Source organism: Podarcis pityusensis (assembly GCF_964106645.2).
Source record: "Podarcis pityusensis genome assembly, chromosome: 1".
Taxonomy (NCBI): domain Eukaryota; kingdom Metazoa; phylum Chordata; class Lepidosauria; order Squamata; family Lacertidae; genus Podarcis; species Podarcis pityusensis.
This window is the reverse complement of record NC_138028.1, coordinates 117777410-117804288: the sequence shown is the minus strand read 5'-3', so window position 1 is coordinate 117804288 and position 26879 is coordinate 117777410. Positions and strand designations below refer to the sequence as shown.

The 26879-nt window shown below is 41.8% G+C and overlaps 1 protein-coding gene and 1 long non-coding RNA gene across 2 annotated transcripts; both read right to left on the bottom strand.

Moving 5' to 3' along the window:
- Window positions 1–2781: 2781 nt before the first annotated feature.
- CIRSR (corepressor of RBPJ and splicing regulator) lies at window positions 2782–26757 on the bottom strand. The gene is given in 11 exon segments (XM_080973333.1): window positions 2782–3018; window positions 3021–3685; window positions 5469–5554; window positions 7766–7872; window positions 21158–21275; window positions 21434–21482; window positions 22417–22473; window positions 22475–22508; window positions 23009–23082; window positions 23443–23537; window positions 26619–26757. Coding segments are annotated over 11 exon segments (1407 nt in total). The 5' UTR covers window positions 26691–26757; the 3' UTR covers window positions 2782–2968.
- Window positions 8794–12936, bottom strand: LOC308458612. Its single transcript, XR_013977594.1, has 2 exons — window positions 12852–12936; window positions 8794–12488 (listed from the first exon to the last, which is right to left on the bottom strand). It is a non-coding gene; the product is annotated as an uncharacterized lncRNA (long non-coding RNA).
- Window positions 26758–26879: the final 122 nt, after the last annotated feature.

The window sequence follows — 26879 nt, the reverse complement described above, 5'->3', positions numbered from 1 at the left end:
TCAATGAGACCAAACTTAGATTCACAAAATGTTTAGGGGTATGCGTACCCCAGAAAAAAGCACTTTGCAGTTCTAAAAAGGTAAATGTGTGAAAAGGCAGAGAGTTTGGTATCGTTAATGTGCTTTTCCAAACTCTCTTGCTATATGCTGGGGTTTTCAGGATTATTGGAGCTTCTCCTTCAGCAAAATTAAGCTGATTTTTATATATTGTGGAGTTCCCAAAGGATGAGCAATGGCAGCAAGAAAGGTTTTCATCCATAGACATAGCCTTATATTACACTGTTCACAAGGGCAAAATTTTAGCCTTGATTGCAAATCTTCTGCCTTAAGCCACCCAATTCTAGTAGCTTTCTATATATATTTTTTTAAAAAACTGTGAATAAGCTGAAAGCTTTCTGCTCATACTTCAAAATGGTGTTCAAAAATGTTTTAAGGGCAAAACAGCAAGAGGCGCTTTAAACTTGCTCTCGCCTGTTGCTCTGTCAGAACTAAGTTCCACAGGCTGATCTGGAGATACAGGTGCTTGCTCGATACGATCTCAAAATATACAATCTCAGAAATATTCACCATAAGCTTTTCAGCTGAATATTCTTCATGACTGCATCCGTCTGAGATACATTGCAAAGAGGCAATGAGCAGTATTAGGGTCAGCTCTGCATTGCATGGGCCAGGTTTAGACAAATGAACAGAGACAGTTAAAGGCCTTTCCATTCGACCAGAAACACAGGAGAAAATAAATAAATAAATAAATAAGCAAGCCACATGTTTGTGGTTTACTTTGATGAACTGCCCTAACAGCAACCAAACTGGAGCACACAGAAATGCTTACTAAAAATAGAGAAAACACATTTCTCTCACACAGGAGGATTAAGTGTAGCAACAGCAGCAGCTGGGTGGCAAGCTGCCAGCACAGACAGGCTTGAACCAATGCCCCTTTTCTATGTGCGACAAAATAGGCCACTGTTGTTGTTTTTTTTGTGGGGAGAGACTGCTCTTTTCAGAGGAAAAAAAGATGCCTTGTACTGCTTATGTTATTCTGAAGGTCCTTTCCAAGTGGGGTCACAAATTTGACTGGGCTGAAAGGCATTTTCAAATGCAGACTTAGTGCCAAAATTATGTCCTCTTTTCTTTGTTCTCAAGCATAAACTCTGAAATTGTAAGCCCTGGGCACTTCATATTAAGTTCTTGCCCCATGTCGGCTTAGAAACAAAGAACACAACGATGTTGGGATTTTGTGTCCAGGTATAAGGGTATTGCTTCTCAGAGCATCTAGTGGAGACGGCGACATCTTATCGGGCAAACCAGCATAAGAGACTGCCTTTTCCTCTACGCTCCAATATGGTATTTAAAATATAAAATCCTTGAAACAGTACCATCTTTGGATCAAATAGAAACAGAAAGCATAAATGCAGAAGCATTATTGATGAGCACTTTATCACTGTAGAAGGCACTTTCAGTACTCTCTCTAAAGCTTAAGTCAGAAGTGCTGTAAAACCTGTGTGTTTTAGCTTCTGACATGTGGGGTTAAAGATGGTAAACTATTGTGGTAAACTGCAATAGCCATTTTGTATACATCATTTTTACATTAGCCACATGGACCTTTTGACCTAGAGCTAGCTAGAAATGTAAGCACAATTTTGGAATGACAAAGCTGCTAGGTGAACTAGATTTACCATTATTTAGGGGTTATCCTGCAATCGTTTCTTTTTTCACCACTCAATCCTATGTGTGTTTTCTAGGAAGGGCCACTGAATTTAATGTGTCTTATTTCAAAGTAAGAATTCATGGCATTTCAGCCCTGGTGCCATTTAGTTTATTTCTTCTAATGACAGCATTAACAAGCTAAGGCAGTGTGCAGTCACACCTACTTTTAGCATTTGATACTTCCATTATCTTTTAATCTCTTATGGTAACACTCATAGGAAGGTGTGAGATGCATCAAAGGCTAAGCTTTGAAAGGCAAGGCACCTCTACTAGACACTGATTTCTGTGATATGCAAAAGCTTCTGCATGGTGGTAGAAAAACACACCAGAACTATAGCAGAAATGAAGAAGCAGAAACACTCCTTGTCTGTACCTTGAATTCAATTGCACTTCTTAGTTTTCCAACTCCCTTGTTATCTGTGCCTTTAAAATAGCAGAGATATCCCAGAGAATAAAGTGAACATTTTTTGGGGGGGAATCAAAGTTTATTTAATGTAGTTCATCCCTGAACATCTCTTTAAAAAACTACAACCCAAACCCTAAAGAGAAATCTACTGTCTGACACAACATTCCTACAGCACATGATATTTACAAACTGTGAAGGCAGTAATATACTTCCCATGTCTTGAGAAATAACTCGACACTGCGGTAACATGTACCAACTAGGGCTCAAGATGCTTAGATAGCCTTGACCAAGTTATACTCCACAGGAGGTCAAAAATGTTGGCTACACACTTATGTGGAACTATGTTGCTGTGCTGTTTTAACTTAAGAAATTGACCTCTTAGGGGGAACTTGGGGTGGGGGTGGGGAAATGCCTTGCTTCAAATATAATCAAGCGTTTTGTTGTCCGTAAAAGTGATTTTACCCAGATACTATTGGAATCATTTAATATAACCTGGAACCCTTGCTCCGTTCCTCACAAGAGTATTTACATCTATCACCAAGCAAGGATAAATTTTATTTATTAGAGAAGCTCCCACTTCTACAGAGGATTGCAAAGTACTTTTGCACGTGAATTTCTAAAACAAGCGACAATAACCTCCACTTACCCCACGCCAAAATAAAATCACATGGTTTCCTACACAAACTGAAGACACGTTTATTTTGTTAATAATCCCTTCAAGTTTTGAAGCCTGTACATGTTTGCAACATATATACAAAATGCAAAGGGTTATTTGAAGTGAGAGAGACAGACAATTTACTGAGAACAGTCAATCTGAAAGAACGAGAGGTGTATGTTAGGAGCCCTTACTAAAGGAGTTCAAAAAAAGATGCAAGCAGTACATCTGCCACCCACATTATCTATTTTTGCCTCTCTCTGCTCCTGCTTCTCTCTCTGCGCTCCATTTTACTGTATTTGTCTCTGTAGCTCTCTCTGTGTTGCTCTCTGCGCACGTCTGAGCTGCAGCTTTTCGCTTCACTTTTCCTGTGCCGCTGCTCCTCATTCGGGCTAGAAGTCCTGTACCTCCTGTCAACGTCTCTCCCGCTCCTTTCCTCCTTGCTCTGGCTCCTGCTTCCGCTCCCGTACCTTTCAGATTCTCTTCTCTTGTCTGTGTTATCATTTCTGCTTGTTGTGGGCTTTCTTCTGCTCTCAGAGGAGCTCCATTTGTTGTTCCCTCCAGAACTATCTTGCTTTAAAAGTCCACACTTCTCTCTATCTTTGTCCTTGTTACCATGACTGCTGGAGGGATCTTCATAAAGTTTCCCCTTAGTCTTCGCCTTCTCTTCAGAATCACTGCTGCTAGCCTCTGAAAACTTGGCTTTTCTTCTTTCCTTAGAATCCATCTTCTTTTGTGCTGCTTTATCTCGGCTGTCAGTCTCACTATCACTGTTGCTTTCTGAAGAGTCACTGGAGGATGGGGAAGAGGACCTGCTCTTATGTTTCCTGTGTTTACTTTTGCTTTTTCTCTTCTGCTGCTTTTTCTTCTTTCTATCTCTCTTCTTCTTCTTCTTCTTTTTCTCCAGGCGATCCAGTTTCCTTTTATTTTGAGCATGGAAAAGGAGAGCAATTAAGCAGAGAAGTATGGCAGGGGAATAATGTTATATTTTAGAGGCCAGACCCTACGCAATATCAGACTGTGACAAGTTTACTATTTAAAAAATAAGAACACACTCTACTCCCAAACTTGCCACCTGCTGATGAAATGTAAGGGGCAAAGGGAGCAATTTGCACCTGGGCCATAAAGGTAATTTTGCTTTGGGTTGTTTTTTTTTTATAGACATGTTCTAAATATTTTTAAATAAAACATTTCTTCCAGTGTTCTAGGATCTAGATACCTTATTTACCTGTGAGTAATATTATTTTTTATACAAAGTTTGAGAGGCACAGTATCATGGCTCCAGTCCTGTCAAAAGGGCCAGGTATGAAAAAAACGGATATGGTAGGATGCTTTTTGCCCCCCTAACACGCTGCCTGGGGCACATGCTTCTTCCCCTCTACCCCCTCCGAGCCTGAAACCAGCAAGAGGCCACGCAGGAACAGAATCCTGCTTGCGTGGATGGGGAATTGTATATGCATGCCTACTTCTCAGCCCATCCAGCAGCAATGGTTGCACATGCATAGCCTCACCTGGTGATCAGTGACGGTGCAAACACACTGTTTGGAAGAGGCAGCATGGCTGGGTTGGATTTAGAATCCCTTCCTCCCTGCCAAGCACAGCTGCTTATTGTCTGAAGGTGCTACATGTGCCCCCCACCAAGATGCTGTGCATGCAGATGAGTCTGTTTTATTTAAATTTATAGTCTTGACTTTAGACACTAGTTGCCCAGGGCAGCTAGCAATAGTAATAAACAATTATTATTTTTTAAAGACTCCATCCACAATGAAATGCAACACTGTTGGAAGAAGTAAAGTTGTTAATAATAATAATAATAATAATAATAATAATAATAATAATTAATGGCATTCTGCTGTTTTAAGAGGCTCAGTTATGTGTAAGTCCTAGTTTCCCAAAATTGTTGTGGCTAATTTCATTAATTATTCTGGATTAAGGAGTTCGGTTAACATTTCATCCAGTAAGAACAAGTATCATTTCCCCCCATATTGTATATATTTTTCAACTGAACATATTTACAACTGTAGAAGGTTGTTGCCATATATAATTCGTTCATTTCATGTTATTGAGAGAGTCCTTCTGTCTGCCCTTGATGAAATATATAAAAAGACAGCATTCAGACTTAGAAAGAACTAGCTGAAACATCTCCTCCATATATAGGCCTAAGAGCACACTATAGACAAAGTAAATAGAGGGAAGGGTATTTCAGAATTTCAGCTTTAACTCCCCAACCTTGAGAGGTTCTACTGAAAACATGGGAAGTGCTCCAAAGTGGTGCATTTAATATTGGAGCAAAATTTATTAAAGGTGCAGTACATTATCACCAATATCGCTTAGGATTCATCCACCCCCAATATTATACAGTGGTACCTCGGGTTACATACGCTTCAGGTTACATACGCTTCAGGTTACTGACTCTGCTAACCCAGAAATAGTATCTCGGGTTAAGAACTTTGCTTCAGGATGAGAACAGAAATTGTGCAGTGGCAGCGGGAGGCCCCATTAGCTAAAGTGGTGCTTCAGGTTAAGAACAGTTTCAGGTTAAGAACGGACCTCCGGAATGAATTAAGTACTTAACCCCAGGTACCACTGTGTGTGTGTGTGTGTGTGTGTGTGTGTGTGTGTGTGTATAAATAAAAAAACTTTGGGGTGTTTTGTTGGTAACTTTTAAAGAAGTACTACTATATCTGTTAGCATTATAGTTACCTCAGAAGTTTCTGTTTTTGCTTAGTTGTCAAGGATTTCAAAAATTCCACTTCTGGATCATCTTCCCCTTCACTTGCAACAAATTCCTATACAATGAAAATGGGAATAGGTTGCTATGGAATACAAACAGAAATGGCAGCACTTATCTTATACGTTAATGACCATGACAAACAATATGATTATTATTATACAGTTGTATCTGGGCTCCCAAATGCCTTGCAAGTCGAACATTTTGGCTCCCGAATGCCACAAACCCAGAAGTGAGTGTTCTGGTTTGCAAATGTTCTTTGGAACCTGAACGTCCGACCCGGGTTCCGCAGCTTCCGATTAGCTGCAGGAGCTTCTTGCAGCCAACTGGAAGCTGCGCCTTGGTTTCTGAACATTTCAGAACCTGAACATCCGACCTGCGTTCCGCAGCTTCCAATTAGCTGCAGGAGCTTCTTGCAGCCAACGGGAAGCTGCACCTTGGTTTCTGAACATTTCAGAAGTCAAACGGACTTCTGGAACAGATTCCGTTTGACTTCTAACATACGACTCTATTATATTAGGACAACAACATGTTATTTTATAGTTGACTGAGTAAACATATGGCTTTTTTGAGAAGAAAATGAGTTAAGGATGCCACAACAAAGCGACCTACGTATTTGGATAGAGGTTTTTAAAATTTACTTAAATGAAGTAGCTTTGTAAAGTCATGCTAAAAAGGAGACAGTATGGGAATAAATATTCACAAAGTCCCAATAATTCTGAACTGAGGAAGACCGTACTCTTTATGGAGGTATTGACTGGTTGAATAGTTTACTTGCCAATTTTAGGCTTTCCCCTTTTCAAATAATATGTTTCCATTTTAACATTTAAGATCCTTTTATGTGCTTTGGTTTCTCATTTCTTGCACACTGGTCAGAGCTCAATTTTTATGAAGTACAACTCAAATTAGACATAAAATGCACACCCCACACTGAGGGCCAAGTTAGATGTGACAGCAGTTGGTCCATGTCTTTAAATGCAGGACTTGCATGTAGAAAGGAGAGGGTGGAGATGTTCAATTTTAAAAACAAAGGTTGCGTGTGAGTGAGAGGAGCAGAATCCTCATCCCTCCTGAGGCTTATCTCCATGCAGCACTTTTATCTCAGCCAGGCACACATCTAATACTGGAGTCCCAATTGGGGGGAAAGTGTCTGAAGAGGAACTACAGGGAGAAAAGCCACAGGGGTCACGTCCTTTCACCTGTGTGCTTTTTTTAACATTTAAAATCAGAACCGCTCTCCATTTTTTATACGTGACTAGGGCAGGCTTCCTCAAACTCGGTCCTCCAGATGTTCTGAGACTACAATTCCCATCATCCCTGACCACTGGTCCTGCTAGCTAGGGATCATGGGAGTTGTAGGCCAAAAAACATCTGGAGGGCCGAGCTTGAGGAAGCCTGGACTAGGGCAACTCTGCGTTTTAAACACACAGATCTGCAATCTTCATGCGTAACTTGCCCAAGAGTCTGAGAAGAGATTACCGTATTTTTTGCTCTATAAGACGCACTTTCCCCCTCCTAAAAAGTAAGGGGAAATGTGTGTGCGTCTTATGGTGCGAATGCAGGCGGGAGGCTCTGCTCAGCGCTCCCTTTAAAGAGCCGCGTGGAGCGTGTGTGCGGCTCTTGGGGGCTTTTCCCTGAGGAGGGAGAAGGGCTGCCCTCCAAGAAGCAGCTTTTAAAAGCTTTCTCACCAGTAAATGCAAGTGTACACAGCTCCAATTGTCTCCTTTGGATGCCACCAATGAACAGGGGAGAGCCAGTGGAAAGACCACAGCGGCAGACCCTTTGTCATCTCCCAACATGCCTTGACTTGCTATGTGTTTTCCAAACTTACCTGTATCCTCTTCCTGGAGCACCCAAGGGAAGTGTTCTGGATTGTACCTTCCAAACATGGCATTGCCTGAAGGACATTTTCATTATTTCCCCTCTGGCTTCACCCACTGGTTGCTCTGGCTAAGGCAGCCTCTTAGGATAAGGCAAAGGTAGCAGAAGCTAAAACTATTTCCTCTGGCAGGTATTAAATCACTACTAACCCACAGGAGGCATTTCATTTATTAAACTATGGGTTGGAAAAATTATTTTACACCTGTCACTCTGATAACAAAAAAAAGAAGAAGTGGAAAACACAGTAAGTTTCGGGACACACATCCCTTGCTCTATCTATTCAGCTTTCCCATGGATATGCATATTATAAAAACATTAAGTAACAATTCACAAGCAATCACATTTAGATTTACAGACATTTTCAGCTTACTGATAAAAAGATCATTACCTGTGATGGATCATTTGCGGTCAAGTTTCTCCCCAGTACATTTTGTTTCAGTGCAAACCCACTGTTTCTCATCTCCGCTATTAGCTCCGAGGGGTGCATTGATGGCCCTGTTCACCAAAATCACAGTTTGAATGTATCATTTATATCTCTCTACCTTTTTTGGACTCCACAGTGGGAATTCGGTTGAAGCTTTGTTAAGTAAAATCACAGCTAAATCAACTCAATAATCTTCTGCTGAGCAAATAATCAGATATGATTTTCTAAAACAGCAGTCTGGAGATTCAGATGGAAAATAATTGCATTTTTCTTTAAGTGCAAGGGGATTCTCTTCTTATGTAACTTTGTCATGTTGAAAACAATATATTTTAGGTATTGTCTGCCTGTAAGCTTTTGATAAAAGTACAAAAATAAAAAAAGCAAGCTTTGAAAGCCATGCCAACTTTAAGATGCAAATGTTTTCTGATACCAAGAATAAATACGAACACATACTTTTAAGAGGGATACTTTAAAGATGTTAGAAAAAATAGTTTTCAGAAAATTAAATGTTGTTTAAAATGCTTACAATATAAATCTCAAATGAGAGTATGCAAGTCACATGGCCCATGATTTGTGGAAGGTCTACAGAATCACAAGAATTAGATGTCTTAAATATTTAATTTTCACTCATAAAATTTATATACTGCTTGATTGTAGAAAAACCTCAATGAGTTTTTTGCTATGGGTAGATACAAATGTAATGATTCCTTTCTCCTCACTGTGATTAGTGGCTCAAAAATCGGATTGCTCTCTTCCCCTCTCTGCTATGTTTGCCCAGCCCAGGAACCTGCCTTATTATTATATCTGTACCAACATGAACCACATTTAACCTTAACCACAGCATACTTGGCATGTATAGGATTGGACTATAACTACCTTTTTGCTCTTCAGGTGGAATTGCATGTTAAAATTGTTCTTATTCTGGGTTTTTTTTTCTCCTTCCAACCTGGCAAAACGCCAGTATGTTACACTAGCCATAAGTATTTTTTAAATTTGTACTTCCAAATGATATTCTGTCTCATCAGCATGATGGCACATTCATTAGGGAAAAAAGAGGTGGTTTGCTGCATTTGGTACTGGAAGCCTCTTAGCATTACTCTGAATTAGCTAGTTATTACTTACCAAGTGATAGTGTTCTTGTTGTCAGTAACAACAACTTAGGCAGAGCTACCTGCTTCATTCTCACCTTTTGCTGTTTCTATCTGCTGTCATTCATTTATTAGCCAAACTTTTTGTTTAAAGCAGCTCTCAGAAATTGTGTGAATGTGCCCACAACCTGCTTTCACAGCACAACACCTCTGCAGGCTCAGGTACATGTTTGTCTCTCACAAGGGCATGCTCGCAGCCCAATGAAAGTTGGGGTGCCAGAAGTTGTAGGGATAATATATCGAAGATCGATTTTGGAGGTTTCATTCAGAGAACTGAGATATTTTTAAGACTCAACACATAAAGTACTCTTGTGCCGCTAATACTGTCTCTTGCTAAATGTCAGCTGAAGTTATTTCCAAATCAGTGCGCTTACGATTTGCCTGCCTTAGAGGCTGGGTGTGCATATAGGATCATATAAGGATAAAAGTTGTCCGCAAGCAAGGCGCAAAAGAAGATGAACTTTGGATTTTTAACATCCCGAGTCACCTTCCTTGAGGTTATTGATTTGCCACCACAGGCCCTCTCTTCAGAAGTTGCTGTTGTTGGTATGTGATTTCCTCAGTAGGGTGGGTTTGAGGCTGAAGCAGTTACGGTTTCTAATTCAGCACACTAAACGCCAACCTTAACTGCTCTGTAAAGCTTGGCCCTGTAATCTAGCCTTATGTTCTGTGTTTTATTTATTTATTTTTCTAGTTCATCGCCAAACAGCACGATATCTGAGAATCCTAGTGGTTGTTAAGAATGCCGTTTAAAGTGGAACACTTATACAGAGTTTAACTGCTAGGCCAATGTCGTGTGTGAATGATATAAACATCTCTCCTCCCCCTGTCCAATATAAAATGAAAGCAGTGTTTCAATAGGCTCTAAATCTTCAGTGAAATGTATAAAAAAGGCATTATAAGAATACAGATTCAGCTGATGTCAAAGAAAAGAGTAATTTGCAAAATGAGGGTACAAAATGAGTGTTCAGTATTGCTATAAAGGGTGATCCTTTGGCGGATACGTAGAGGTGCTCTTCAAGATGCTACTAATATGTATACATACACACATAGGCTGCAATCCTATACATGCTTACCTGGGAGTAAGTCTCACTGAACTTGCGTCCAAGCAGAAATGCATAGGATTGTGTTGCTTGAGATGTGGTTGAAATAAACGCAGGGCATTAGTTGGGAAACACACAGGTTGGCAGTTGCCTCCCCCATTGGTGTTTCAAACCATGTTATTATTCCTCAAGATCATTCCTTTCTCATAAGGTGGTATAAAAGTAACCACATCAAATGCTCTTAGATATACTACTTTTCTTTTAAATAATGCAACTCTTAATTATATCAAAGAACAGGCCTTTGAATCTTGCTTAATGCACTCTGTCCTCTTTACTGAAATCTGAACAGGGTAGCAGTGTGTGGCATTGCAGCTTAAGCAAATCAAAAAGTTCATGCTGATTCACAACTGAAGGCGATTTCTGTACTTCTTAGCTTCTTAAGTTTAGATTTGGATTTCAAGAGGTAGAAAAAAGGAACAATAAGCATGACCAAAGCATAGGACAGAATGAGGGAGGGGCAAGTCTGGTTCTCTAGATCTGTCCCTTGTTCTGGTAGCTGTTCTCATAAGGGGTAGATAATGAAGTAACAGCAAGTGTAATTTAGGCTGTTATCATAATGCAGGGGTGGGAAACTCTCTTGGCCCAGTAGGCCAGATCTTTATCACACACCCACCCCATCCCCACAGGCAACCTCTGACAGGAGGGTGGGACTACTCACTAGTTAGTCATTTGATGTCAGGTGGTTGAAACCTGTCAAAATGCAGCACTTTGTACTTGGGACTTGCAAAGCACTTTGTGCAGCTTTCACCAAATGCTTGAAACCAGTTGATTGCTGGGCTTTTGGGAAGTGCTGTCAAAGGGGTTTTGACAGAGTCCACAAATCCCATTTCAAAGCCCTGTCCTTACCTGCCCCACACCTGATGTCATATATGTCATCACGTGTAAGGCAGGTGGATATGGCTTTGCTGAAATTTGGCCTGCGGACTGGGGTTCCCTAACCTGCTATAATGTCATGTTAGTGAAGGGCCTCATTCTCCAAGCCCAATCCTGCTCCTCCTTTGTCAAACAGCCCTTCTGACAAGGGAAACCTGTATAGATGCTTTGGGGGCGGGGGGATATATGTACAGCCAGACAACACAAATGTAATTACAAGCATTTCAGCAAGGACAACAAATGGTGATATATTAAAAGTGTGAGTGTGTTGTGTTAGAGTGGGAAGGTCAAGAATAGAGAGAAAGACAAAGAGATTTCATTGAGTCCTGCATGCAGAGTTCCATCTTGACTTGAGGTGGTTAGCTTTAAAGGCAAGCCCAGAAGGAGACAATTTTTGCACAAGACTTGGTTGCTATTAGGAAAATGCAAGGTTGCTATCGGTGACTAAAAGTGAACATGCTGCCCTCTAGTGGCTGGCTAGGATACATTCTGAAAATGACAAGTAAATCAGAACCCTCTACAGTATTTAAAAACACACTCTCACACACTCTCTCTCTCTCTCCTTCAAGCTCATGTAAGGTGGCAAAACTTCATTATGATTTTTTTGAAATGTCTCTGGGTTGTATCTTCATGTGGCAGCCCTTTTTACTGGTTGCTTATGCTTATTATGTCATCATCAAAATGGCCAATGCCAACTTTCTCTAACTTTTCTAATTTAAGCTATAATGTGTGAACAAAGTGAATCAAACAAGTAAAACATTTTAATCTGGACTCTGCTGAGAGGGCACACTGCACAACAGTACAGTGAGCAATTCCATTTTTTCCTCTTTGCTAGGAGTGATTTCGTCAGGGCGTGTTGAAATGCATTGGGGGCAACCAATGTCAGTTTTCACTATGACACGAATTCTGTCAAATTTAGAATATTTAAAACAGGAATTGGTTTCCCTGCCTTGCTGCAATAAAGTATGTGCACACTGACCATTAAGTATTGATGGTTAGCTATTGTAGGAAACACAGGTTTAACTTGTATTCATAGGGCCATTCTTCAAGCAAGTGTGTGCAAACTTTCTTCGCACAGTTTACAATCGATGCTGACAAATAACCATTCTATTTCCACAGCTTCTAATTCTTGTTGGCTTCATTTTTAAAACATTTCCCAATATCTGTGTTGTTTTTTATACAGTGGTACCTTGGTTTAAGAACAGCTTAGTTTATGAACAACTTGGATAAAGAACGCTGCAAACTCGGAAGTAGATGTTTTGGTTTGTGAACTTTGCCTTGGAATAAGAACATGTTTCGCTTCCTGTTGAGTGTGTTCCATTTGAAAATTGAGTCCCCCACTGCTATGGGAAAGCATGCCTTGGTTTAAGAATGCTTTGATTTAAGAACGGATTTCCGGAACGGATTAAGTTTGTAAACCAAGGTACCACTGTATTTTGTTTTTGTTTTGGAGTCAATATTTTGATTTGCATCCACAATAGCACCACACAGACACATACATATGGATTGAATGAAAAAAACCTACCCTAAATTTTAATGCCCTGGCTGCATTTTGAAGTTGCTCTAGATCGCAGATCGCACTTCTAAACCTATCTAGGTAAAGGTAAAGGGACCCCTGACCATTAGGTCCAGTCGGGGTTGTGGTGCTCATCTCGCTTTATTGGCTGAGGGAGCCGGCGTACAGCTTCCGGTTCATGTGGCCAGCATGACTAAGCCGCTTCTGGCGAACTAGAGCAGCGCACGGAAACACCGTTTACCTTCCCGTTGGAGCGGTACCTATTTATCTACTTGCACTTTGATGTGCTTTCGAACTGCTAGGTTGGCAGGAGCAGGGACTGAGCAATGGGAGCTCACCCCATCGCGGGGATTCAAACTGTCGACCTTTTGATTGGCAAATCCTAGGCTCTGTGGTTTAACCCACAGCACCACCTGCGTCCCTCTAAACCTATCTACTTGGCAGCAAGTCGCACTGTAATTAAAAGGATTTATATTCCATCTGAAAAGAAGACATACCGTATTTTTCGCACCATAGGACGCACTTTTTCTCTCCTAAAAAGCAAGGGAAAATGTGTGTGCGTCCTATGGAGCGAATGCAGGGGGGAGGCAGTCGGGAAAAGCCCCCAAGAGCCACACACAAGCTCCGTGCGCTCTTGCGGGCTTTTCCCCAGGAGGGAGAAGGGACTGACTGGCCGCATCAGTTGCTTCTCCCACCTCCCAGAAAAGTCAGGAGAAGCCGCAATCTCTTTAAAGGGGTTGTGCGGCTTCTGCAGGCTTTTGCGAGAGGCGAGGGAATCCCCCCACTTCCCAGGAAAGCCAGAAGAAGCCGTGCAGCCCTTTTAAAGTGTGTGCGGCTTCTGCCGGTTTTGTGAAAGGTGAGGGAATCCCCCCACCTCCCAGAAAAACCAGGAAAGCCCTGCGCAGCGTCTCCCGGCAAGGAGAGGCTGCACGGGGCTATGGATTCTTTAGCCCCACGCAGCCTCTCCCAGGAGGGAGAGGCTGCACGGGGCTAAAGGGGAAGCCAAAACAGCGAGCGGGATCCATCCCACCTCCTGCCTTGGCTTGCTCCATAGCTGCGCGCAACCCCTCTGGCAAGGAGAGGCTGCATGGGGCTATGGCTTCTTTAGCCCTGCGCAGCGTCTCCTGGCAAGGAGAGGCAGCACAGGGCTAAAGGGGAAGCCAAAACAGCTAGCGGGATCCATCCTGCTCGCTGCCTTGGCTTGTGCCATAGCTGTGCGCAACCCCTCTGGCAGGGAGAGGTTGTGCGTAGCCTGCACGCTGCTCTTTGGGGCTGGGGGGGAAAATATTTTTTTTCTTGATTTCCCCCCCTAAAAACTGGGTGCGCCCTATGGTCCGGTGCGCCCTATGGTGCGAAAAATACGGTATTTAAAAGGTGTAAATCTTAAACAAACCCTGATTGAGGGCCAGACAGTAAATTTTAAGACAGCAGCAATTGTCAATGGCAGCCATGTTCTGTTGCTACCTGTTGTACAGAGAATAAGATACAAAATATAAAACTAAATCCCATGATAAAACTAAGCTGATCCCACGATATCACCAAGTTCTGCAGTTCCCTGCTCTTGTTTTGTGTCAGTAGAACCCATTGGCAATGGGCATGGTGGAAGAGCACAATGTAGAACATTGTTTTGTTTTAACATGAGGCAAGTTCTACTGTAACAGAAGGAAGAGAGAGAACCAGTTTCCCAGCAGCCATATTTAGTGGTAGCCACACATTTCTTGCAATGTTCAATCTGGCCCTCAGAAGAAGCAGAAGTAATTGTGCTCCTCCAGCAGTTTTGTCATAGTTCATCAATGGTATAAATAATTAGCATTTGCTGGTATTTAACTAGAAGACAAAAAAGCTAGATTAACATTAGGGATCTTTTGGATGCAACTGACCACACCTTCAGGAAAATACACAGTGCCAGTTCACCTCAACTGATAGAGTTTTGCATTTAATTGCTACCTTATATTGATTATGAACCTGGAAAGTTACAATCAGTGGGGGGAAATATTTTTTTAAAAAAATCTAAAACCAGCTTAGCCTAAAGAAGCATTTTGATTGCCTAATTTAACTTTGTAAAGGCTGTAGTAAAGCTTATAGCTGGTCTCGGTAAACCTCGCAGCTGGAATATTCTCAGACTACCATGTAGCTTTCCAGTGATCAAAGTAAGTTACTTTATATATCAAACTAAGATTTCATAATGGAAATAAATGCAACACCAGGGGGGGTGCAGTTGTCATGAAATAATTACACTCCTGGGAGATTACAGACAAGGCTGTACCCCAGGGGTGTGATTATCCCATGATAACCACATCCAGTGAAATTGCCTTATTGCAAAAATAATCTCCATTCACCAGCAAGATATATTATTCAATAGGAGACTTGTGAAAGCGGAGAGATTATATTTTTTTAAAGGTCTGAATCACCAACTGGATTAGTACTATGGTCTGTATACAAAGGGAAAAATGAAACCCACACAGACAGAATGCATGTTATTTCTTCTGTCTGCTACAGTATAGAGCTGTGCTGTTTTGTATTGTTAAAAACAGACACCCATTCTTAAGGAACAAGGCACTCATCAGCACCAAACAGGGGCTTTAAACTGTATGGGTGCAATCACCCTGATGCTATTCTGTACAAAGCAGGGGTTGCTGGTCCAGAAGGGCAAAAGAAGCGCAGCGACCCACCAAATGCAGCCACTTCCCCATAACAGCCCAGTCTCCCTCCCCCCGCTTAATCACAGTGCTAACCCCCTCCCACTTGCACACTAAAATCACCCATGGCCTATCTTTCTGCTTGGAATTTGCACTGCTGTCGCCTGCCCCTCAACTCTCCAGAAAGGGGCAAGTGAGTGATAAAAACACCTATTTCTGCAAGCCATTTCCTATAGAAAAACAGTCCTCAGGCAGGGTAACGAGACCCACTCCTCCTCTAAATAGCCTTCTTTCCTTGACTGGAAACACCTAGCCAATCAGGACACAGCTATTTACTGCAATTTACATAAAGTAGCTTGTTCAATCAATCAATACCCAAAACCAATACATCAGAAGTACTTTAAAAATATTCTCCCACTCCCCACCCCAACCCACCCCCAATTTTATTCTGATTCATTTAGGATACACATTGCTGCTGTTGCAGTTCTGTGCTGAGAGAGAGCAGCTTAGCAAACACACCACTTCAGAGGTTTGGCAGGAAAACAGCAGAAGGAGCAGACAGGCTGTGCTGCTTTGGTTTAAAGCAGAGACAAGAAACGCCGACAAGAATGTTTGGTTTATGTGCTACACTGGGAGAAAAAGCTCTCATTTCTCAGTGCAGCACACACAAAAAGCTCTTGCCCAGCCCTTAGCCTCACTGTTTCTGCTCCTCCTACCCGCTAACCTTGCTTTTTCCTTACCTGTTCCTAGCCTATCTATTTCTGCCCCATCTCTTAAGCACAAGGAGCTGCTGACTGTGAGACTCCAAGATCGGGTGGTAAGTTGTAATGGAAGAGGAAAGAGAGATAAATAAATCTGCCCTCCCCATCTCGACAGCTCCACCAGCCCCGGATGCCATCTGGTTGGGGCAGATCAGTGTAGGATGTGAGTGGAACCAGCTGCAGTTGATTCCTGCCATGCAGCCAGAGAGCTTTGAAACCAGCACTGCTAGGTGCAGTGTGTTCTTGCTGGAAAACCATCCCTGGATGGCACCTTCAAGATTGTGACAAGGGTGAGGTTGTCCCACCTTTCCTCTAAAGGAGGCTCCGGTATGAAACTTCCCAACTGGAATTCATTAGCAAATCTGATACTGTGGACTCAATAGAGAATTGGCTGGCTATCTCACTGACTTAATTTAGGTGTTGATTTCCACTATCTTCCTATGTCAATTCATCACCAGTGGCTTTTAGGTAGAAATTGGTCATACACACTGTGATGTCATATGGCATTCACCTGTGCAAAGTAACAGGATGCATCTACTGTTATGTCTTGGACTGATCGACCTTTAAGCTTCACTTTCCTAAACCCATACAGTGGTACCTCTGGTTGTGAACGGGATCTGTTCCAGAGCCCTATTCGCAACATGAGCAGAATGCAACCCACGTCTGCGCGGGTTGCGATTCGCCACTTCTGTGCATGATGTCATTTTGCGCATCTGCGCATGCACGAGCGGCGAAACCCAGAAGTAACCCTTTCCGGTACTTCCCGGTCGCCGCGGGACGCAACCTGAAAACACGCAACCTGAAGCAAATGTAACAAGAGGTATGACTGTACTGTACTGCAACATACCTGTTAAGCCTAGTATTACGCAGGACTCTTTGCTATTTTTACTGCAGCAGATGATCAGTTACCCCCCTGGAAATTATTTCCAACATGCTAACAATGCCCAAAATTTTACTCCAGAGTTTTAACAGAGGGTGCTCCAGAGACGTCAAAAACTATGAAAGTAATCTGCAAACTGCTGAGGTTTAATAAGCAATTCACAAGGATAGGCAGAAGATAGACCATAGCTCATTAGCCAAAAGTGACAAGGGTAGCTTTTCCAGCCACTTCATGGCCTGCCTGTGCAGGCTGTGTCTTTGTGAAGTGTATTTGTATGAAAGAGAGAGTGATGCATCTGTGTCTGTGGTCTATAGGAGTGTGATGAGTGCCTGCATGTGCATGTGGAGTGGTTGCATGGTGAGGGAAAATAACTGTACTTGTTATTAGACAACAACAGCATCATTGTGTGTGTGGAAAAGTCAATACAGTCATACCTCTGGTTGCGAACGTGATCCGTGCGGGAGGCACGTTCACAACCCGCAGCATTTGCAGCCTGAAGCGCTGCGTCTGCGCACGCGTGTGATGCAATTTGGCGCTTCTGCGCATGATGTCATTTTGTGCTTCTGCGCATGCGTGAGCACCGAAACCCAGAAGTAACCGGTTTCGGTACTTCCGGGTTTGGCGCGGTCTGCAACCCGAAAACACGCAACCCACAGCGTTCGTAACCCGAGGTATGACTGTACTGTGTTATTTCCAAAATCAGGACCGGCGGGACACGGCTGGCAAGCATGAGGTTGTCTGGTGGAAGGGGTAGAGGGAAGCAGCAACGAGTGCACATTCTCTCATTCTGTGTTGTGCTATGTCCCCAATGGCAGCCACTTTGTGACTGGCACCCACAACACTGAGAAGTGGAAATGTGCCCAATGGCCAAAAAAAAAGTGACCGCTATACTATAATGCGAGGTTATTGCAGAAACCAAAGTTGTTGAGTGCAAAATACTGATGACAACTCTAAAATGGCAGGGCTGAATCACGAATGCTACAAAGCAAAGAAAGTCACACTTTCTTTTCTGGTACACAGGGAAGCCTTCCTTCCCTTCCACTGTCAATTACTATCACTGCCAGTGGTTACTGGAAAGTTTCCTTTTTAATTCTAAAAGCCCCAAGAGGACCCCCTCAGCCTAAGAGAATCCAATCTGTGAAAGAAGGCCTCTCTCTCTCTCTCTCTCTCTCACTGATATGAATAGATAGCAACACTGAATATCACCAGGGGAGGTGAGAGAAGAGCAGGGATTTTAACTTAAGTCTCCTAGGCCTAAGGATATATATTTGTTATACAAATAGAATGGATATACAGTGATACCTTTGTTTAAGAACAGCTTAGTTTATGAACAACTTGGATTAAGAACGCTGCAAACCCAGAAGTAGCTGTTTTGGTTTGTGAACTTTGCCTTGGAAGCAGAACATGTTCCACTTCCTGTTGAGTGTGTTCCATTTGTAAATTGAATCCCCCACTGCTATGGGAAAGCATGCCTTGGTTTAAGAATGCTGTGGTTTAAGAACGGATTTCCAGAACGAATTAAATTTGTAAACCAAGGTACCACTGTATTTCAGTTTAAAGAACTGAGCACAAGAACATCTACCATTTGAACCATTAATAAAGGCAAGGCAAAAATCACAACTCAGTTTGTAATATTAGAGAACTAAAGAACAGTACTTAACTTGCTGGCAGAAGCAAAAAAACTCCACCCGTTTCAAGAAAGAGATAGATAAATTTAGGGAGACTATTTGCACTTGTCCACAATACACCAAAACTTCAGATTATTTTCTCAGTTCCCTGAATGCTACCAACGTGGCATGTGGCAGTGTGGTAGAATGTGCAGATACCAAGTGGAATGTGTTTGTGTCCCAAAACAACTTCCTTTTGTGTAAAGATGAATGTATTGCCTAGAATGTTGTTTTTGTTTCAGACATTACAAATTGTAGATAAGATGGACTGTTTCAAGAAGTGGCAGAGAGATATTTCTAGATTTGTCTGGCAGGGCAAGAAGCCCAGAATAAAATTTAAGATATTAACTGACGCCAAGGAAAGAGGTGGATTTGCCCTGCCAGACCTTAAACTTTATTATGAATCAGCAGCTTTTTGCTGGCTGAAAGAATGGCTACTTCTTGAAAATACAGACATTTTGGATTTAGAAGGTTTTAACAATGTATTTGGATGGCATGCATACTTATGGTATAAGGTCAAAGCACACAAAGCATTTAAAAATCATATTGTTAGGAAAGCATTGTTTAATGTCTGGATAAGATACAAAGACTTATTGGAAAATAAAACCCCAAGGTGGCTGTCACCAATGGAAGCAAAGCTCTGAAAAGGCTCAATATGGAGGCCAAATGGCCGACATATTGGGAAATTTTGGAGCAAGAAGGAGATAAATTGAGACTGCAGAGTTTTGAAAAATTAAAAAATAAAGTGAGAGATTGGCTCCACTACTATCAGATAATGGAGGCATATAATTTGGATAAGAAAATAGGCTTCCAAGTGGAAAAGTCAAAATTAGAAACAGAATTGTTAGAACCCAAAACTAAAAATTTGTCAAGAATGTATAACTTGCTGTTGAAATGGAATACTCAGGATGAAACGGTGAAATCTGCTATGATTAAATGGGCACAAGATGTTGGACATAATATTATGTTCGCTGACTGGGAACAGTTATGGACCACAGGTATGAAGTTTACGGCATGTAATGCCTTAAGAGAGAATATTATGAAAATGATATACAGGTGGTACATGACCCCAGTCAAGCTTGCAAAAATTTATCATTTGCCCGATAATAAATGTTGGAAATGTAAAGAAACTGAAGGTACATTCTTTCACCTTTGGTGGACGTGCCCAAAGATTAAGGCTTTCTGGGAAATGATATATAATGAACTGAAAAAGGTATTTAAATATACCTTTCTGAAGAAACCAGAGGCCTTTCTCTTGGGCATTGTCGGCCAACTGGTGCCAAAGAAGGACAGAACCTTTTTCATGTATGCTACAACAGCAGCAAGAATACTTATCGCAAAGTATTGGAAGACACAAGATCTACCCACTTTGGAAGAATGGCAGATGAAGGTGATTGACTACATGGAATTGGCGGAAATGACTGGCAGAATCCGAGACCAGGGAGAAGAGTCGGTGAAAGAAGACTGGAAAAAATTTAAGGACTATTTACAGAAATATTGTAAAATTAAGGAACTTTAGAAGGATGCTGGATAGAAATTAAGAGGTTTTTAGCTGTAATGCTTTAAGAGACATGGAAAAAAAAAAAGGTTAACAATTGGGTAAAAGATTAATGGTAAGGATTTGCTGAACCAACAAACTGAATTGGAATACAAAGAAGGGAGGTATGAGGAGGTCTGGGGAAATAAGAGTAAGGAAGATAGGTTATGGAACATTATTGTGTTTTTAACTGTTTTATTTTGTATGTTTTTTCTTGCTTTTTGCTTTTTTGCTGTAATTTACACTTTTTTCTTTGTTTTCTGTATTTTTGTGAAACTTTAATAAATATCATTAAAAAAAAAAAACAACTTCCTTTTGTGTAGGGGTAAGGAACCTTGTTGAGCGCGAGGGAACCTTTTGGGGGCCGCATGCCAGTGGTGGATAGGGCCAGAGGCAAAAGTGTATGTACAGTACAGTACTTTGTACAGTAGGCTAGTTTCTAAACACCTTCTCAAACCCTTCTCCATCTAGACAAGCAAGAGCATTAGCAGAGTTAAAGCTCACATTAGCTGAACAAGAATATTCAGGGTGCAAAACAGGGCCAGTGACAGGTGTGGGGCCTGGGACTCCCCAGACAGAGAGGACTAGGGAGCCTCATCTGGTCCCCTGCTCCTGATTACACATTTCCTTCTCAAGCTCACAATCCTATGCACACTTATTGGATGGTATGTCCCCTTGAAGTCAGTGTGGCTTGCTTTTTAAGTATAGGATTGCACTGTTAATTTTTTAAAAAAATGTATGTTCTTAATTAGCTCTGAGAGCAATGGGCAGGTATCCTCTCTGTGCAGTTCCAGAGAATACTCAAAGCATCCTAGTACCCTGTCCTCCTTTTTTTCCTGGTACTTAAGGGATTCCCCTGTGCCTTGTAGCTGTAGTGTGAGTTGTGCCAGGAAATCCAAGAGCTTTCCATCAGGATGATGTCATTGCCCACGTATTGGCAGTGACGGGAGGGGATCAATGCTGCATGGAGCCACAATTGCACCCAGCGTATTGCCTTAGTTTTTCAAGGCACACTTCAGTCCCTCTGGCAACATACTGTAGTGCTCCAGCGTAGCTTGGGAATCACTGAATCAGATGGCTCACAAAACACAGAAGGAACATTATTCCTTTCAGAGAAGTGGCACGAAAATGCTTCTTCAAAACAAATTCCTATGCAAGTGCAAGAATGGGTTTGAGAAAATATTTCAAAACGTATTTTGATAGAATGATAAAAATACATTTAAAGTGCTTACCTGAGCCATCATTGGAAACAGAGCTTGCATTAATCCCAGAAAGGCCGAACAAAGGGCATTCTCTGTCTGTGTTCACGTGGCCCCACTTGTGACATTTAATGCACCTCACATTCCTCACCTGAAACAATGCCAATATTGACATAATTTTACTCTTCAATATCCCCGTCTGTCCAATGAAACAGCTGCATGTTAAAAACCTAGTAAAATATTATGTACATCACTGAACATTTGAAATTCACCATGAAAACAGGAGGGGAGGAAATGCACAAAACTTGCCTGGATGCCAAATGGCTGGTCTCTAATGTTCATGTCATCCTTAGCATATCTGTTAAAGTACAAGAAGGTATATAAGTATACATAAGCTCAACACTTATACTATTATTGGGAATTCAAACGATCTAGAATTAAGAATAAAGGAGAGCAGTTTCAATCGTGAAACCTTTGGTTTGAATGACATCAAATACTTTACAAGTTTGTGAAATTACAGCATCATTATTTAGTCAAAACTGTCATGTTCAGCAAGTCAAGGAAGTTTCACTTAAGGAAAAAACATGTTGTTTACACACTTTCTACCATGTTTATTATTTTTTAATATTCTCATGATTTCCTGTAGCTTTGAGTTTTCTTGACTGCTGTTTTGTTACTCCTGCTTCTGTTCTGTCATCAAGATGTATATAGTTTTTCCATATTTGTGAACTTCCTTTTAGACTTTTAACTGGACAAGTAGCATTAGAACTAATTTAAATAAATACATGCATTGAGTTAGATCCATGTCTTGCATGAGAAGAGAGGCATTTGAGTAAGATTTGAATCCCACCGATTCCCCCATTCTGCTGCAACCCCCACCCCCTTCTGATGCTGTTCTGGAGGCACGGACCAGAACACTTTTCATACTTCCATGAAACTTCCCATTGTGTGATGAATGTCAGTAATACTGGAAGTTTACTCAGCTGAGTTTGGTCAGCATTTTTCTTTATCCATTCACCTCTCCACAAGTTCATGGATTTTATATTTATTTAGATCTGATATAGGAGCCATAGGACTCAGTTGATCCACTTTTGAAAAACAGGTCAAAGATAATACCACTTGAGTGGGCCTTTTTCTGTTGTTTTATTTAAAGAAGATTTCAACCTTGAGGAACTAGGAAAACCTTTTCAGACTTAAGACTTTAGAGCACATACTTTTCAGACTTAAGAGCACATACTTGAAAATAAACTCTGCATACAGCATTATCCAAATAAGAAAGGGATAATTCTTACTTTTCACGTGGAGCTACCTTCTGCCATTCAAATTTGTACTCAGTCTCTCCTTCTTGCTAAAAACAACAAATATAAAGTCCTGTTAAAAACACCTGGTTTGAAATTTATGTCGAATATAATTGGGGGGGGAAATAAATTTCAAAATTACCTCTTTGCTCTCTTGTTTCATTATCAGCATAGAAGGAAAAGATAAGACGAAACATTAGAAAAGACAAGTAGATATCAATATTGCAGGCAACATCCAGATAATAGGATATCATGCATCTCTAAAAATCATAGAGCACTTATTAAATCCAAGTATTTTCCTTATTTAAAAAAATGCACATTTATTTGCAGTCATGTAAACCCCAAGGTCTTATTTCTAGACTTATAGCTGAGGCTGCAGTAGTACATACTTCCTTATGAGTAAATCTTATTAAACTTAGTAGTAGCTACTTCTGAGTAAACCTGCCCAAGACTCTGCTTTAAGAGTCTTTTCATAGTATTCAAACCTTGGATACAATGTAGGATCAAGTTCTATGAGCTATTATGCAGGGTTCCAAGCTCAGCAGAAAGGGATAATTTATATATTTGTGTTGATGTTAGAAATTACCTTTCTTTGCTCCTGGTGGGGCCTCATACATAAAGTTTAGACCATTCTTCACACGCTCATCACCCATAAGCAATCTATACAAAAAACAATGAGAATGATCACAAAGAAACAGGAGATGGGTGTCTTAGATACTAAAACATTTTAAAATAAAATAAAATGGCAAATCCCCATTTATGTGTGGGTTACGTTCCAAGGCTTAATGGTTTAAAGGCAAAAAGGAGAGAAAGTACAGTACCGTTGTATAAGTGTTCTGGAATAGCAATGGCTTCAGTGAATACAACTTACCATTTTCCAAATAAAAGTTTGAGACTCAAAAACAGATTAGTAGTATGAGAAGTCCCGAACTGAGATGCTTATATCTGCTAGATTTTAGGAAACCAAAAGTAGAGGGGTTTTTTATCTACTAAAATGTAAGATTAAATGTTGTTTCTCACCTGTTATCATAACATTCCTGCTCTTTAAGGTATTGCTGCATTAACTCTTCTTGTTTCTTTTTGTCGTAAGTTATTTTCTGTTCTGCCATCCATACCTAAAGGGAACAAATATGATAGAAGTATTTCCACTTTATATGCAATCAGTGAGCCAGTATGGTGTAGTGGTTAAGAGTGGAGGACTTGTAATCTGGTGAACCGGGTTCGATTCCCCGCTCCTCCACATGCAGTTGCTAGGTGACCTTGGGCTAGTCACACTTCTTTGAAGACTCTCAGCCCCACTCACCTCACAGAGTGTTTGTTGTGGGGGAGGAAGGGAAAGGAGAATGTTAGCCACTTTGAGACTCCTTAGGGAAGTGATAAAGCAGGATATCAAATCCAAACTCCTCCTCCTCTGTACTGAAATTCTGTAATCCAAATAAATTAGGAAACACTGCCAGCATATGTGTAAACACAGTTACATGGTTTAAGAGATTAGATAGTATTTTGACTATCTGGTGTGCTGGTGGTAGAATTTGGAAAATCCCACATTATCCAGAAATTGCTTACCAGTACACTAACTTTGCAGTTCAATTTATTTCAGTAGTATTAACTTCCAAGAAAATAAGGTGTTAACAACATATTTAGCATTTTGTCCTCATCTGTAAAATGACCAGCTTTTGGAGGTTTGTAGCGGTAGCAGGGCATCAAAATAATTGTCAGATAAAGATGACAAAACGTTAACTTTTAAGCTTCACCATTCTGTCATATATTTATACCCTGCCTTTTCCCCTGACAGGGACAGTTTAAGATATAATCCGCTCTGCCCATGCTAGATGGCATTCACCCAAGTGTTCTTGAGGGCCATTATTAATCTTTTAAGTGAAATATATAACTTAACGTTAAAGTCAGTATCCATAGTGGAGTGGATGATAATAAGCAACGTAAAACCCATACGTAAACAAATAATCCAGGGGGTCCCATGTAATTACACACCTGTCAACCTCACAGGTACACCCTTCCCCAATATGACCCAGGTAGTTCAGTAACAATAAAGAACAGATTGAGGGGGGCAGGCTTTAGGGGACAGAGAGGAAGGGGAAGTACATGCATGTAATACATCACCCACGGTTTTCACAATGACAGTTCTCAATGGCCTGTATCAAATTGGCGCTTACTTGCTAACCTTGAGAGTAAGACCTATTTAGCTCAGTTGGGGCTTACTTTCGAACAGGCATATATAGAATTGCCCTGCTGAACAACAAGGCACAGAATATGAAATATTTTAAGCGCTCATCAAGGGCATATAGAACTGTAGAGTTGGAAGGGAACCTGAGGATCATCTGATCCAACCCAACCGAATGCAGGGATATGCTGCTTTCCTCTACAGCAGAGGTCAGCAAACTTTTTCAGCAGGTGGCCGGTCCACTGTCCCTCAGACCTTGTGGGGGGCCAGACTATATTTTGAAAAAATAAAATGAACAAATTCCTATGCCCCACAAATAACCCAGAGATGCATTTTAAATAAAAGGACACATTCTACTCATGTAAAAACACGCTGATTCCCGGACCATCCGTAGGCCAGATTTCGAAGGCGATTGGGCCGGATTCGGCCCCCAGGCCTTAGTTTGCCTACCCATGCTCTACAGCAGGGATGTACAATAGCTCGATCGCGATCTAATGGCAGATCCCTGTGATGTTTTGGTAGATCACGGTCGATCTCTGGCTCCCTTTCCTCTGTGTAGGTAAATCTGATTCCTGCCGCGTCCCCTCCATTGCTTGAACTCAGGAAGGGAAGACGGAGCTCCCTCTGAGTGGCTGTTTTCATCCATAGTGACACTTTTGTGAGTGAGTTAACTTCCCCAACTTCCCTTGCCTTCCTCCCAAAAACGGAACTCCCTTCCCTAAAGAAGCCTGCACCCCTAAAAAAACAGGGGTAGATCACTGCCAGGTTTTAATTCTGAAAGTAAATCACAGTCTCTTGGAAGTTGGCCACCCCTGCTCTACAGGGATTGAACCTGCAACACTGGCATTATAAGCACCATACTCTGTCCAGGGTGGTTTAATTTTAAAAAGTAGTAAGAGGACACATGCTCCACCAGGGTCAGCCCAAGACATTTCGGCAACTGAGGCAGACCCCAAAATGGTAGTTTCATTTCTACCCCACCCCACCCACCAGGGAAGAAGGCGTGAGAGAGCATCTGCATCAGGAACAAGAGGGGAAAGAGAATATTTACAGATAAATTGCAAACAGATAAAAACACTGGCAGGATTATTGTAATAACCTGCAGTTACATAAGAGTATATATTTAAAGAAAACAAATAAATGAGTAAGTTAAGTGAATTTGGATATGCAAAAGATATTAAAAATTTAAGGAACTGCAGAAAGAGGGGGAAGGAAGTCAAGTTTTAAAATGTCAAAATGATTGTAAAAACAGAGAAATGTATAATTTATTTATTTTTTAAAGGCACAAGAGGGGAAAGAAACCTGGGCATCGGGATCTTCTGCCCTAGCGTATGGATCCAACTCCCCCCCAATAAAATATTTGAGCGGGCTGGGCCCTTCCAAAGTTGATGGGCATTGCCATTCAATTGATGCTGTGCACCATAATCTTGTGATCCAGAGGGAGCAGCTTACCTGCCTGCTCCCCTGTATTTTATTCAAATGGCCTCCCTGCTGTCGCCAGAGCCAGTCGCCCCACTTTGCCTCTTAATTGCCCCCCCCCCCAACGTCCCATGGCTCAAGTGGTCACAAAACCAGGGCTGCGGATGCTGGGATGACGGAAGGGATGACCTGAAAATATTTCAGGCTGTGAGAGTTCGCTTTGTGCTATGAGGAACCCCCCACCCCGAAATCTTAGAACCGTAGAGTTGGAAGGGTCCCCGGTGGTCATCTAGCCTAACCCCCTCATCTCTAAAGCACCCATGGCAGAGGGCCATCTGCTTAAAAAAAAAAACCAACACCTCCGAGGAAGGAAAAGCCCCCCACCTCCAGAAGGAGGCCTTTCCACTATCGAACAGAAGACAGAAAGCATCTCTGGAAGTTAAAAGGGGGAGGCCTCCCAAAGCGAGGAATACACGCCGGCTCTACCACGTCTGAACGGGCCATGGGTGCATTGGCGGTGTGTGAAGCGTGTCGGCTGGGTTGGGGGGGAAAGGAGAAACCCGCTGGTTCATCTCCTCCTCCTCCTATTCCTCACCTTTTTGATATTGGACTTGGAGGCCGGGTGGAAGTCCTTCTTGCACATGAAGTTGGCGAATGATTTCCCCATGATGGCGGCGGCTTCGGCTTTCGGCCACCGGGAATTCCTTTTTTTACCTCAGGAATGGGACGCCTGCCTCCTTGACCGCAGTATGAACGAGGCTACGCGGGAGGCGAGCTCCTGTTTACGACCCGGGTCTTCCTGGGCAGGCGCCGGCATTTCCTGGAGGAGGAGTCGGAAGACTCGGCTGGGGGCCTA